The 14985-nt window shown below is 42.7% G+C and overlaps 1 protein-coding gene across 3 annotated transcripts in view; it reads right to left on the bottom strand.

Moving 5' to 3' along the window:
• LOC126187354 (palmitoyltransferase ZDHHC16) overlaps nt 1-14985 on the bottom strand; it is a 104129-nt gene that overhangs the window by 15156 nt on the left and 73988 nt on the right. For 2 of the 3 annotated variants that reach the window (XM_049928381.1, XM_049928382.1), the window contains exon 8: nt 10-131. In XM_049928381.1, the coding sequence (XP_049784338.1) occupies nt 10-131 (122 nt within the window). The remainder of the gene's footprint in view (nt 1-9; nt 132-14985) is intronic. The other variant, XM_049928383.1, reaches the window with a different exon arrangement.

Genomic DNA, 14985 nt, shown 5'->3' on the forward strand with positions numbered 1-14985 from the left:
ATGAGTTACCTTATTGAGTGCAGCTAACCTCTTTGTCTCCTGTTTATTGATGTGTGCCTCAATACTTGTTTCTCCTCTTGTTATTAGTCGTGCGTGCCACATCATTAGTGAGCCAAGTGCAATCAGCACACCTATATGCAATGAAATATCAAATTTAAGAAATATTATGAAATTATCTGCTTAAAATATTAGCTGCATATAAGGGACAGGATGTGTGACAAGGGAAGGGAGAGAGGGGGAGGAATGCAGTGAGATGCACATAGAAAGAGGACAATTACATTGTAACAAAAGACAAATTTTTGTTGGGGGGGTGGGGGGGTGGGGGGGGGAATTATTCAAAGACTGAGGGTTTCTTAGTAAGCAATGGAGAAGTGAATGTTGGAAATTAGCATGAGAGACAAGACGGATAGAAATGGAGCAGGGTGCAGACTGTAGTGCAAGCCATAAAGACGGCAGCTATTGATGAAATTGATGTGGACGGAGACATAATATCAAAGCAATCACTGGTAGATGGACCCTGGAATTCTTTGCTGGATTCTAAGAGATAAGAAAGGACTGGGACAACTTAACTGAAGATAGCTTTGCAACTTTAGAAGTCATGTAGGGGCAGCATGGATGGATACAGCTGAAGACCATAATGGCAGGGAAAGTCTTGCAGAGACCTTCATTTAGCAGTGGATGTCAAACTGCTGATGATATGAGGGTGGTTTGAAAAGTTCTCAGAACGGAATAGAAAAAAAGTACTTACATCACCGAAACATTTTTTATTTTTCAAAGTAATCTCCTTGTCGATTAATGCACTTGGTCCAACAATGTTCCAGTGCCTTGATCCCATCTCAAAAATGAGTTTCCTCCACGCCTGCAAAGCAGTTGTCAACTCTGGCTATCAATTCTTTGTTTGAAATGAATCCTTGTCCACCAACAAAAATTTTCTGTTTCGGGAAGAGATGGAAGTCTGACAGAGCCATATCAGGTGAATAAGGTGGGTGTGGCAACAGTTCATATCTTAGTTCATGTAATTTTGCCTTGGCGATGGCACATGTATGGGCGAGCATTGTCTTGGTGGAAGAGGACTTTCTTCCCCGCTAGAACTGGCCTTTTTTAGTGTATCTTTTGTTGTAATTTGTCCACGAGTTTAGCATAGTATTCTCCAGTAATTGTTTGCCCAATGGAGAGAGAATCTACAAACAGAATCCCCTTCGCATCCCAGAACACTGATGCCATGACCTTTCCTGCTGAAGGAACTGTCTTAGCTTTCTTTGGTGGTGGAGAATCAGCATGTTTCCACAGCTTTATCTATTCACTGCTGAAAAAAAGTTTTTTATGGTGCTGAGTCACAGTTATGCAATTCTTTAAAAAAAAAAATAAACCACCATCTGCCTGTATATTACTGTATTTTTCTTCTTACTATCTAAATTTTGGCTTTTATGCCATTATCAATAAATTTTAGCATTGTACTCAATAACAGCATAAAAGCTGAAATCTAAACAGTTCAGAAGAAAAATACAGTAATATACAGTCAAATGGTGGTTTATTCTTATAAAAAAATTAAATTATTGTTTCACTCCCAGGAGGCACATTGCCAATTTATCCCTGAAAATATCTCGCCCAAATGAGGATGAAATGTCAGTGAATAGTATTATTTATATATAGTTTAATGAAGTCTTTGAAATCATCCTTAACAATGGCAGATTTTCTTTATGTAGGTCAATTCAGTTCCTAAATTACTGGATCAACTTGTCTTATTGCTGTCTAATGATTTTTGCCATAAATGAATATACAGACAACTTCCAAATTTGTTCACATTTCTTCAAGACTAATGTAAGACTTACTATACAATGTATGAAATACACTGAAGAATCAAAGAAACTGGTACTCCTGCCTAACATCGTTCAGAGCAGTCGCAAGCATGCAGAAATGCCTCAATATGATTTGGAATGGACTCTACTAATGTCTGAAGTAGTCCTGGAGGGAATTGACACCATGAATCCTGCAGGGCTGTCCATAAATCCATAAGAGTACGAGGTGGTGCAGATCTCTTCTGAAAAGCAAGTTGCAAGGCATCCCAGATATGATCAATAATGTTCATGTCTGGGGAGTCTGGTGGCCAGCAGAAGTGATTAAACTCAGAAGAGTGTTCCTGGAGCAACTCTATAGCAATTCTGGATGTGTGGGGAGTTGCACTGTCCTGCTGAAAATGCCCAAGTCCATCAGAATGCACAATGGACATGAATGGATGCAAGTGATCAGACAGGATGCTTACGTATGTGCCACCTGTCAGAGTCATATCTAGATGTATCAGGGATCCCATATCACTCCAACTGCACATGCCCCATACCATTACAGCGCCTCCACCAGCTTGAACAGTCCTGTGCTGATATACAGTGTCCATGGATTCATGAGGTTGTCTCCATACCTGTACATGTCCATCCATTCAATACAATTTGAAACAAGACTCGTCCGACCAGGCAACATGTTTCCACTCATCAACAGTCCAATGTCAGTGTTGATGGGCACAGACAAGGCATAAAGCTTAGTGTCACGCAGTCATCAAGGGTACACGAGTGGGCCTTCAGCTCTAAAAGCCCATATTGATAATGTTTCATTGAATGGTTCACATGCTGACACTTGTTGATGGCCCAGTACTAAAATCTGCAGCAATTTGCTGAACGGTTGCACTTGTCACGTTGAACAATTCTCTTCAGTTGTCGTTGGTCCTGTTGTTGCAGGATTTTTTTCCAGCTGCAGCGATATCTGAGATTTGACATTTTACCAGATTTCTGATATTCACGGTACACTCGTGAAATGGTCATAAGGGAAAATGCCCACTTCATCGCTACCTCAGAGATTCTGTGTCCCACGTACACTGACAGTAAAATCATGTTCAAACTCATTTAAATCTTGATAACCTGAATCAATTATTGGGGCAGTCTTTCAAGCTTCATATGATGCAAGTCTAGCTTCCATGTAGATACAAGACAAGGTACTGGTGGTGATTGAAAAGAAATACTCTCACAGTTCTTTGGACACTTCTGTTTGAGTACAGTAACTATTTGTAACCTATCATGTTTGCCAAAATTCCTTGTGATGGCTAACCACACCAGTATGAAGCTGGTGGAAGGACTTATTAAATCCAGAAACACTTTGTGTTTTATACATCATTCTCTGTAAATGGTTGGCATTTGTAATGCCAAAGTGTCGCACAGTTGGTCTTCATTGCAGAGTGACACCAGTAACTCCACAATGAATCTAAGTTCAACAATACAAAGCTGCAGCACACTGCATTCAAATCGCAAAAAACTGGGAATGGTACAAAGCGTTTAGCATAGTTTCAGCAAGAGACAGACCATTCAAAACTTGACAATGAACAGTGGGATCTTTTTGCACTGTATAGAGTTTATCCAGTTTTTGGCTGTTACAATAGGACATATAAAAATAAAAATGCAACAGTACAACATACCTTTTGGACAACGGTATAAGCAGCATATCATTGATGACTGCTTCAGTAATCACTCAACAGTGTGAATCAATATGAGGAAGGTTACTTTCACAATTAATTTGCAAGGGCATCTACTGTAATCACAGCACTGACTACCCAATATCTGTGATTTCCAATGTTTTCATATGGTCTTTTTATCGCAGTTTTTTTCCACATAACAGAGCTGCCAAGACGTGGAAAAAAACACGCCTGCTTCAAGAACACAAAGGGCAAGAAGCATAGTACAGAAGCTTGCTAAATAGGACCAACAGCACAAGCTGTTTTATTGCACAAAAAAGAACAATAATGTTTATAAGGAAAATCGTAGATGGAAATAGCAAGATTGCTCCAAAAAACCAAAATATCCATTCATACAACACAAGGAATAATCAAGATTTACATATGCAGTTTTCACATACAACACTAAAACAAAAAGGACCCCTGCAAGCAGGGAAAAAAATGTGTAACAAACTACCTAAAAAAATTAAGGTAATAACTGGCATGCATAAAGTCAAAATTGCAGTGAGTGACTACTTGCTACAGAATTGCTACTATAGTGTTGATGAATTTTTATCTACAATGTAAATATGTGAAAAATTTAAATAGTTTACACAATTAAGGCCAAAATAAGAAATGTGTACAAGTAGATTCATCTGTGTATTATATGTGGTCTATTACACACACATATATATATATATATATATATATATATATATATATATGATATGGTTATAATAGAAGGAAACATTCCATGAAGGAAAAATATACCTAAAAACAAAGATGATGTGACTTACCAAATGAAAGTGCTGACAGGTCGACAGACACACAAACGAACACAAACATACACACAAAATTCAAGCTTTCGCAATAAACTGTTGCCTCATCAGGAAAGAGGGAAGGAGAGGGAAAGACAAAAGGATACGGGTTTTAAGGGAGAGGGTAAGGAGTCATTCCAGTCCCGGGAGCGGAAAGACTTACCTTATGGGGAAAAAAGGACGGGTATACACTCGCACACACACACACACACACACACACACACACACATATCCAACCACACATATACAGACACAAGCAGACATATTTAAAGACAAAGAGTTTGGGCAGAGATGTCAGTCGAGGCTGAAGTGCAGAGGCAAAGATGTTGTTGAATGACAGGTGAGGTATGAGTGGCGGCAACTTGAAATTAGCGGAGATTGAGGCCTGGTGGATAACGGGAAGAGAGGATATATTGAAGAGCAAGTTCCCATCTCCGGAGTTCGGATAGGTTGGTGTTAGTAGGAAGTATCCAGATAACCTGGACGGTGTAACACTGCGCCAAGATGTGCTGGTCATGCACCAAGGCATGTTTAGCCACAGGGTGATCCTCATTACCAACAAACACTGTCTGCCTGTGTCCATTCATGCGAATGGACAGTTTGTTGCTGGTCATTCCCACATAGAATGCATCACAGTGTAGGCAGGTCAGTTGGTACATCACGTGGGTGCTTTCACACGTGGCTCTGCTTTGATTGTGTACACCTTCCGGGTTACAGGACTGGAATAGGTGGAGGTGAGAGGGTGCATGGGACAGGTTTTACACCGGGGGCGGTTACAAGGGTAGGAGCCAGAGGGTAGGGAAGGTGGTTTAGGGATTTCATAGGGATGTACTAAGAGGTTACGAAGGTTAGGTGGATGGCGGAAAGACACTCTTGGTGGAGTGGGGAGGATTTCATGAAGGATGGATCTCATTTCAGGGCAGGATTTGAGGAAGTCGTATCCCTGCTGGAGAGCCACATTCAGAATCTGATCCAGTCCCGGAAAGTATCCTGTTACAAGTGGGGCACTTTTTCGGTTCTTCTGTGGGAGGTTCTGGGTTTGTTGTTGACCTTCACCTGTCCAATGGCCAGCTTCACACGTCTGTCCACATCAAACCCACCAACAAGCAACAGTACCTCCATTACGACAGCTGCCACCCATTCCACATCAAACGGCCCCTTCCCTACAGCCTAGGTCTTAGTGGCAAACGAATCTGCTCCAGTCCGGAATCCCTGAAGCATTACACCAACAACCTGACAACAGCTTTCGCATCCCGCAACTACCCTCCCGACCTGGTACAGAAGCAAATAACCAGAGCCACTTCCTCATCCTCTCAAACCCAGAACCTCCCACAGAAGAACCACAAAAGTGCCCCACTTGTAACAGGATACTTTCCGGGACTGGATCAGATTCTGAATGTGGCTCTCCAGCAGGTATACGACTTCCTCAAATCCTGCCCTGAAATGAGATCCATCCTTCATGAAATCCTCCCCACTCCACCAAGAGTGTCTTTCCGCCATCCACCTAACCTTCGTAACCTCTTAGTACATCCCTATGAAATCCCCAAACCACCTTCCCTACCCTCTGGCTCCTACCCTTGTAACCGCCCCCGGTGTAAAACCTGTCCCATGCACCCTCCCACCACCACCTACTCCAGTCCTGTAACCCGGAAGGTGTACACAATCAAAGGCAGAGCCACGTGTGAAAGCACCCACGTGATGTACCAACTGACCTGCCTACACTGTGATGCATTCTATGTGGGAATGACCAGCAACAAACTGTCCATTCGCATGAATGGACACAGGCAGACAGTGTTTGTTGGTAATGAGGATCACCCTGTGGCTAAACATGCCTTGGTGCATGACCAGCACATCTTGGCGCAGTGTTACACCGTCCGGGTTATCTGGATACTTCCTACTAACACCAACCTATCCGAACTCCGGAGATGGGAACTTGCTCTTCAATATATCCTCACTTCCCGTTATCCACCAGGCCTCAATCTTCGCTAATTTCAAGTTGCCGCCACTCATACCTCACCTGTCATTCAACAACATCTTTGCCTCTGCACTTCAGCCTCGACTGAGATCTGTGTCCAAACTCTTTGTCTTTAAATATGTCTGCTTGTGTCTGTATATGTGTGGATGGATATGTGTGTGTGTGCGCGAGTGTATACCCGTCCTTTTTTCCCCATAAGGTAAGTCTTTCCGCTCCCGGGACTAGAATGACTCCTTCCCTCTCCCTTAAAACCCACATCCTTTCGTCTTTCCCTCTCCTTCCCTCTTTCCTGATGAGGCAACAGTTTGTTGCGAAAGCTTGAATTTTGTGTGTATGTTTGTGTTCGTTTGTGTGTCTGTCGACCTGCCAGCACTTTCATTTGGTAAGTCACATCATCTTTGTTTTTTATTTTTATATATATATATATATATATATATATATATATATATATATATATATATATATATATATATAAAAAAAAATAGAGGGAAACATTCCACGTGGGAAAAACATATTTAAAAAGAAAGATGATGAGACTTACCAAACAAAAGCGCTGGCAGGTCGATAGACACACAAACATACACACAAAATTCTAGCTTTCGCAACCAACGGTTGCCTCGTCAGGAAAGAGGGAAGGAGAAGGAAAGACAAAAGGATATGGGTTTTAAGGGAGAGGGTAAGGAGTCATTCCAATCCCGGGAGCGGAAAGACTTACCTTAGGGGGAAAAAAGGACAGGTATACACTCGCACACACACACATATCCATCGCATATACACAGACACGAGCAGACATTTGTAAAGGCAAAGAGTTTGGGCAGAGATGTCAGTCGGGACGGAAGTACAGAGGCAAAGATGTGTTGAAAGACAGGTGAGGTATGAGCGGCGGCAGATTGAAATTAGAAATTAGCGGAGATTGAGGCCTGGCGGATAGCGAGAAGAGAGGATATGCTGAAGGGCAAGTTCCCATCTCCGGAGTTCTGACAGGTTGGTGTTAGTGGGAAGTATCCAGATAACCCGGACGGTGTAACACTGTGCCAAGATGTGCTGGCGGTGCACCAAGGCATGTTTAGCCACAGGGTGATCCTCATTACCAACAAACACTGTCTGCCTGTGTCCATTCATGCGAATGGACAGTTTGTTGCTGGTCATTCCCACATAGAACGCTTCACAGTGTAGGCAGGTCAGTTGGTAAATCACGTGGGTGCTTTCACACGTGGCTCCGCCTTTGATCGTGTACACCTTCCGGGTTACAGGACTGGAATAGGTGGTGGTGGGAGGGTGCATGGGACAGGTTTTACACCGGGGGTGGTTACAGGGGTAGGAGCCAGAGGGTAGGGAAGGTGGTTTGGGGATTTCATAGGGATGAACTAAGAGGTTACGAAGGTTAGGTGGACGGCAGAAAGACACTCTTGGTGGAGTGGGGAGGATTTCATGAAGGATGGATCTCATTTCAGGGCAGGATTTGAGGAAGTCGTATCCCTGCTGGAGAGCCACATTTAGAATCTGATCCAGTCCCGGAAAGTATCCTGTCACAAGTGGGGCACTTTTGGGGTTCTTCTGTGGAAGGTTCCGGGTTTGAGGAGATGAGGAAGTGGCTCTGGTTATTTGCTTCTGTACCAGGTTGGGAGGGTAGTTACGGGATGCAAAAGCTGTTTTCAGGTTGTTTGTGTAATGGTTCAAGGATTCCCGACTGGAGCAGATTCGTTTGCCACGAAGACCTAGGCTGTAGGGAAAGGATCCGTTTGATGTGGAATGGGTGGCAGCTGTCATAATGGAGGTACTGTTGCTTGTTGGTGGGTTTGATGTGGACGGATGTGTGAAGATGGCCATTGGACAGGTGGAGGTCAACGTCAAGGAAAGTGGCATGGGATTTAGAGTAGGACCAGGTGAATCTGATGGAACCAAAGGAGTTGAGGTTGGAGAGGAAATTCTGGAGTTCTTCTTCACTGTGAGTCCAGATCATGAAAATGTCATCAATAAATCTGTACCAAACTTTGGGTTGGCAGGCCTGGGTAAACAAGAAGGCTTCCTCTAAGCGACCCATGAATAGGTTGGCGTACGAGGGGGCCATCCTGGTACCCATGGCTGTTCCCTTTAATTGTTGGTATGTCTGGCCTTCAAAAGTGAAGAAGTTGTGGGTCAGGATGAAGGTAATGAGGAAAGAGGTTTTAGGTAGGGCGGCAGGTGATCGGCGTGAAAGGAAGTGCTCCATCGCAGCGAGGCCCTGGACATGCGGAATATTTGTGTATAAGGAAGTGGCATCAATGGTTACAAGGATAGTTTCCGGGGGTAACAGACTGGGTAGGGATTCCAGGCGTTTGAGAAAGTGGTTGGTGTCTTTGATGAAGGATGGGAGACTGCATGTAATGGGTTGAAGGTGTTGATCTACGTAGGCAGAGATGCGTTCTGTGGGGGCTTGGTAACCAACTACAATGGGACGGCTGGGATGATTGGGTTTGTGAATTTTGGGAAGAAGGTAGAAGGTAGGGGTGCGGGGTGTTGGTAGGGTCAGGAGGTTGATGGAGTCAGATCCTTCTTAAAAAACCTTAATCCTACTCCCAACATCACCACTGCTGAAGGCCAGGCTATCCGTGATCTGAAGGCTGACCAATCCATCGTCATTCTTCCGGCGGACAAGGGTTCCACGACTGTGGTACTTGATCGTCGGGAGTATGTGGCTGAGGGACTGCGTCAGCTTTCAGACAACACTACTTACAAAGTTTGCCATGGTAATCCCATTCCTGATGTCCAGGCAGAGCTTCAAGGAATCCTCAGAACCTTAGGCCCCCTACAAAACCTTTCACCTGACTCCATCAACCTGCCACCCATTCCACATCAAATGGTCCCTTCCCTACAGCCTAGGTCTTCGTGGCAAACGAATCTGCTCCAGTCCGGAATCCTTGCATTACACCAACAACCTGAAAACAGCTTTTGCATCCCGTAACTACCCTCCCGACCTGGTACAGAAGCAAATAACCAGAGCCACTTCCTCATCTCCTCAAACCCGAACCTTCCACAGAAGAACCCCAAAAGTGCCCCACTTGTAACAGGATACTTTCCGGGACTGGATCAGATTCTGAATGTGGCTCTCCAGCAGGGATACGACTTCCTCAAATCCTGCCGTGAAATGAGATCCATCCTTCATGAAATCCTCCCCACTCCACCAAGAGTGTCTTTCCGCCGTCCACCTAACCTTCGTAACCTCTTAGTTCATCCCTATGAAATCCCCAAACCACCTTCCCTACCCTCTGGCTCCTACCCCTGTAACCGCCCCCGGTGTAAAACCTGTCCCATGCACCCTCCCACCACCACCTATTCCAGTCCTGTAACCCGGAAGGTGTACACGATCAAAGGCGGAGCCACGTGTGAAAGCACCCACGTGATTTACCAACTGACCTGCCTACACTGTGAAGCGTTCTATGTGGGAATGACCAGCAACAAACTGTCCATTCGCATGAATGGACACAGGCAGACAGTGTTTGTTGGTAATGAGGATCACCCTGTGGCTAAACATGCCTTGGTGCACGGCCAGCACGTCTTGGCACAGTGTTACACCGTCCGGGTTATCTGGATACTTCCCACTAACACCAACCTGTCAGAACTCCGGAGATGGGAACTTGCCCTTCAGCATATCCTCTCTTCTCGCTATCCGCCAGGCCTCAATCTCCGCTAATTTCTAATTTCAATCTGCCGCCGCTCATACCTCACCTGTCTTTCAACACATCTTTGCCTCTGTACTTCCGTCCCGACTGACATCTCTGCCCAAACTCTTTGCCTTTACAAATGTCTGCTCGTGTCTGTGTATATGCGGATGGATATGTGTGTGTGTGTGTGCGAGTGTATACCTGTCCTTTTTTCCCCCTAAGGTAAGTCTTTCCACTCCCGGGATTGGAATGACTCCTTACCCTCTCCCTTAAAACCCATATCCTTTTGTCTTTCCTTCTCCTTCCCTCTTTCCTGACGAGGCAACCGTTGGTTGCGAAAGCTAGAAATTTGTGTGTATGTTTGTGTGTGTGTTTGTTTGTGTGTCTATCGACCTGCCAGCGCTTTTGTTTGGTAAGTCTCATCATCTTTCTTTTTAAATATATTCTTTTTAAATATATTTTTCCCACGTGGAACGTTTCCCTCTATTATATATATATATATATATATATATATATATATATTTCCCTCTATTATATATATATATATATATATATATATATATATATATATATATATATATATATATATATATATATATGTATCTGTGTGTGTGTGTGTGTGTGTGTGTGTGTGTGTGTGTGTGTGCGCGTGCGTGTGTAATCAAGGCCGAAAGTATGAAATGTGTGCATGTAAAATTTATTTGTGTATTTGTGAAATATTATTCTCGTATGTTAGAGTTATATTGCTATATACTGAAAACCATACAACAGTTTTTCTGTTAAACTTTATTGCAAATTATTTGACTTGTCCTATATCATTATGTACCCCTGTACAATGTATGATTCACAGGACCAATAAATATACAATAAATATACAATATCCTTGGTGACTTTTCTTACTTGGGCATTATGTCCTGGTCCAAACATATTCTTTGCCTAACATTTCGTATCCTAATGCTGCAGAAATCCTCAGAAGCTATAAAAACTTCTAGGTTGATTTTCAAACTCAAACAATCTCAGAAAATCAAACTGCTTATACGAAACCATGCAATAACTCGATTCTGATGTCATCTGAAGGTCACCACAGATAGCAAAGTCACATTGATATGTTATGGAGCTTATGTTACAGAACAGTTGGTGCTCTTTAGTTTATTTAGCACTAACTCTCACAACTTGTCAATTTTTAGTCCCCCTCCTTTTCTGTTGAAGTCATTTTTGTTTTGTAATTTCTGTGACCTCTCTGTACAACCTAGCAGATTAAGCATTGTACATTAATAAAACTGTATATCAGAGAATGAATTTGGGGTGTACCCTGGTGTCAGGGCAAGGTCTGCTACTGTTAATTTATCTGAGTTGCCCGAAAAATAAATACTTGTGTTCTTTAAGCCAGGTGTTTGTGCTCCTGTTATCAAATCCTAGGTACACTTGACCACATGAGTAAGGGATTTCGTATACTCCTGTTGTGGCAAACAGTAGGACAAAGCCCTTTACAGCCTTTAAATATCCACACTCTTTTCTTGTCAGTTTAATCACTGTGCCAATACTGGGCCTTCTTAGCACCCTGTTTGGATTTTTGATGATTTTTTACAAATGGAAGAGCAACTTTCCCTATAGCAGCTTTTTTATATTATTATACAGGGCTATTACAAATGATTGAAGTGATTTCATAAATTCACTGTAGCCCCATTCATTGACATATGATCATGGCACACTACAGATATGTAGAAAAACTCAAAGTTTTGTTCGGCTGAAGCCGCACTTCAGGTTTCTGCCGCCAGAGCGCTCGAGAGCGCAGTAAGACAAAATGGCGACAGGAGCTGAGAAAGCGTATGTCGTGCTTGAAATGCACTCACATCAGTCAGTCATAACAGTGCAACGACACTTCAGGACGAAGTTCAACAAAGATCCACCAACTGCTAACTCCATTTGGCAATGGTATGCGCAGTTTAAAGCTTCTGGATGCCGCTGTAAGGGGAAATCAACGGGTCGGCCTGCAGTGAGTGAAGAAACGGTTGAACACGTGCGGGTAAGTTTCACGCGTGGCTGATGCCACAACTGGAGACCGACAGCGCCGACTTCATCTTTCAACAGGATGGTGCTCCACCGCACTTCCATCATGATGTTCGGCATTTCTTAAACAGGAGATTGGAAAACCGATGGATCGGTCGTGGTGGAGATCATGATCAGAAATTCGAGTCATGGCCTCCACGCTCTCCCGACTTAACCCCATGCGATTTCTTTCTGTGGGGTTATGTGAAAGATTCAATGTTTAAACCTCCTCTACCAAGAAACGTGCCAGAACTGCGAGCTCGCATCAACGATGCTTTCGAACTCATTGATGGGGACATGCTGCGCCGAGTGTGGGAGGAACTTTATTATCAGCTTGATGTCTGCCAAATCACTAAAGGGGCACATATCAAACATTTGAGAATGCCTAAAAAAACTTTTTGAGTTTTTGTATGTGTGTGCAAAGCATTGTGAAAATATCTCAAATAATAAAGTTATTGTAGAGCTGTGAAATCACTTCAATCATTTGTAATAACCCTGTATATGAAACGAATAAACTTGGTACAATACCTCAAATTTTTGGCTTTTCAAACACCTCACGAGGTCAGAAAAATAAGTTCTTATTGTTATGTGACTAAGTCTAAACGTGGAACATTGATGAGTCAAATGATACTGTGAATTCAATCGACTCACTCCAAGTTCTTACAAATTGATTTCTTCATCTACCCCTCTTCCTGAGGTTCTGCACCTCACTGTGCTTTATGTCACTGTGTGTTAGAACATCAGGCTGTAATTCAGATGTGGTGTACCTCAGATGCGTTGAGTTATACCTCTTCCCATTCCTTTGCTTCTGTGGTAGCCTATCACAATGTCTTAACATTCATCAGTAGTACTCCACTGTGCATCCACTTTACAAAATTTCAAGGCTCAGACTATCCATCCAAGTTCCAAATGAATGTAAAATAGTGTAACTTTTCAAAACTTCTTTCTCCTGTTTTTATAATAATAAATACATTTTGAAACCTGGCAGAAGTTGAAACATGGCAGATAAATGTTGGGCTGATAACTTTCACAGTTCCCTTTTATGCACCAATGTGTATAAATCCGTATGATGCTATCGTGGGTTACGATGAGAACTGCAAAGATCTAGCTGCTAAGACCCATCTCATTTTTCCTCCTAACTATTTAGTTGCACATTCTTTACTTAATATAGTGCACACCTCCAAGAAGACATGGATGAGCCACGTAACAGGCCCTGTGGGAAGCCATTTGTGGGTGCCGAATACCGTATTTACTCGAATCTAAGCCGCACTTTTTTTCCGGTTTTTGTAATCCAAAAAACTGCCTGCAGCTTAAAATCGAGTGCAAAGTAAGCGGAAATTCTGAAAAAATGTTGGTAGGTGCCGCCACAACTAACTTCTGCCGTCTAATATATGTAGCGCTACACAGGCATGCTTTGCAGGCACAAAGATAAATACTGGCGCCAAAACCTCTGCGTCAGTAAATAAATTTAAAAAAAAAAGTGGAAGACGAGCTTTTTTCTCCGTCCCGAGTTTCGACCACTGCATTTTCATACGTTATCCAACGAAGTAAATACAAATTCCGTATTGTTCATCTTCGAATGTAGCAGCATTTCAATGTACTACGAAAATCCGACTTGCAAGACTGTGTCAAAATGGCCAACTCTACATTCTGAATTTTTACCTACCTGTGAGAAGAGATGGTTGCTAATAGGAACTTTCATGAATTGTGAATCACATGCAGTATTCTCTTCACCATAAGAATAATACGAATACAAACATTTTGCCATGTATTCTTTCGTGTTTGCTGCTATCTCATTTAAAACCTGTCTGCCTAATAAACTACGAAACTAGAGTGAGACTACAGCAAACGCAGAAGAATATACATATCATGTCATGTTTATATTCGTATTATTCTTATGCCTAATAGTAATACAGCCAGAAATGAAGCACGGCAATTGACTAGATTTTTAAATCTAAGATGACTAATTTCTGTGCAGTATGCAATGTACTAAAGAGGCGTCTGCAAAGATTTTCAAACGGAGAAAAATTTTCGCTAAACTCCGGTTCAGAACATCTTCTATCATACGCATTCTATTATTTGGTTCTTGTTGATCATTATCAAAGAAAGCAGCAGTGTAAGTAACAACAAATAGCAGTCTCTTGCCATTGTTTCGCTAATGAGACGACTCCTCTCTTTTTTTTTTAAATTGTAAGCGGCGGTAGCGCGAACAAAAGCAAGCCATGCCGCGAGCGGCGACAGGCCGTAAACACTCATTATCAGAATGCGACAAACAATGCATGACACAGTACAGTAATGCATTTTTAGATTAGAGTGACGTAAACACATATAACAAAGAGAACGGCACTTATCATATCAAAGAAAAATAAGCAATCAATTCAAACCAGACGAAGCACATGAAAAAGGAAGGGTACCGGTACCCGTATAAATACGGACGGAGCGCCTGACGCATAGCAATGGCTACCTGGTGTAGCTTAACTGTTAAGCTTACGACTCGAACCAAACTACTGTAGCTGTATCGTCATTCATTCGTACTAAATTGTGTCTCATATTAGAATGGACCAACTTTGTTTCGATTTGTAGGTGCGGCCTAAAACTTTTTCTCTCCCCTTGAATTTCGAGTCTCAAACTTCAGGTGCGGCTTAGACTCGGGAAATTTTTTTTTTCCTTGATTTCGAGTCTCATTTTTAAGGTGCGGCTTGGATTCGAGTAAATACGGTACTTCCCTAGGGACAGAATGAACTCTAATGGGAAGCTACCAAGGCAGAGGGCAGCAGCCTGAGCACATATCAGCAGATACAATCTGTGGCCACACTGCTTCGTGCACCGCGACACTATACTGTTGTGTGCAACTCCAAGTAATTACAATTGCAGTCTTGGTCTCCAGGGGCCAATTCTTAAAAGAACTGTGTTTGGGAGTAATGCAGTGGGTCAGGTCAATGCAAAACAAATTATTTTACAAGCCATTATCTCTGTTCAAAGAACAACTGGACAGTGCATTTTTCACTTGGAAGCCTTCAGAAA

Source organism: Schistocerca cancellata, chromosome 5 (genome assembly GCF_023864275.1).
Source record: "Schistocerca cancellata isolate TAMUIC-IGC-003103 chromosome 5, iqSchCanc2.1, whole genome shotgun sequence".
Lineage (NCBI taxonomy): Eukaryota > Metazoa > Arthropoda > Insecta > Orthoptera > Acrididae > Schistocerca > Schistocerca cancellata.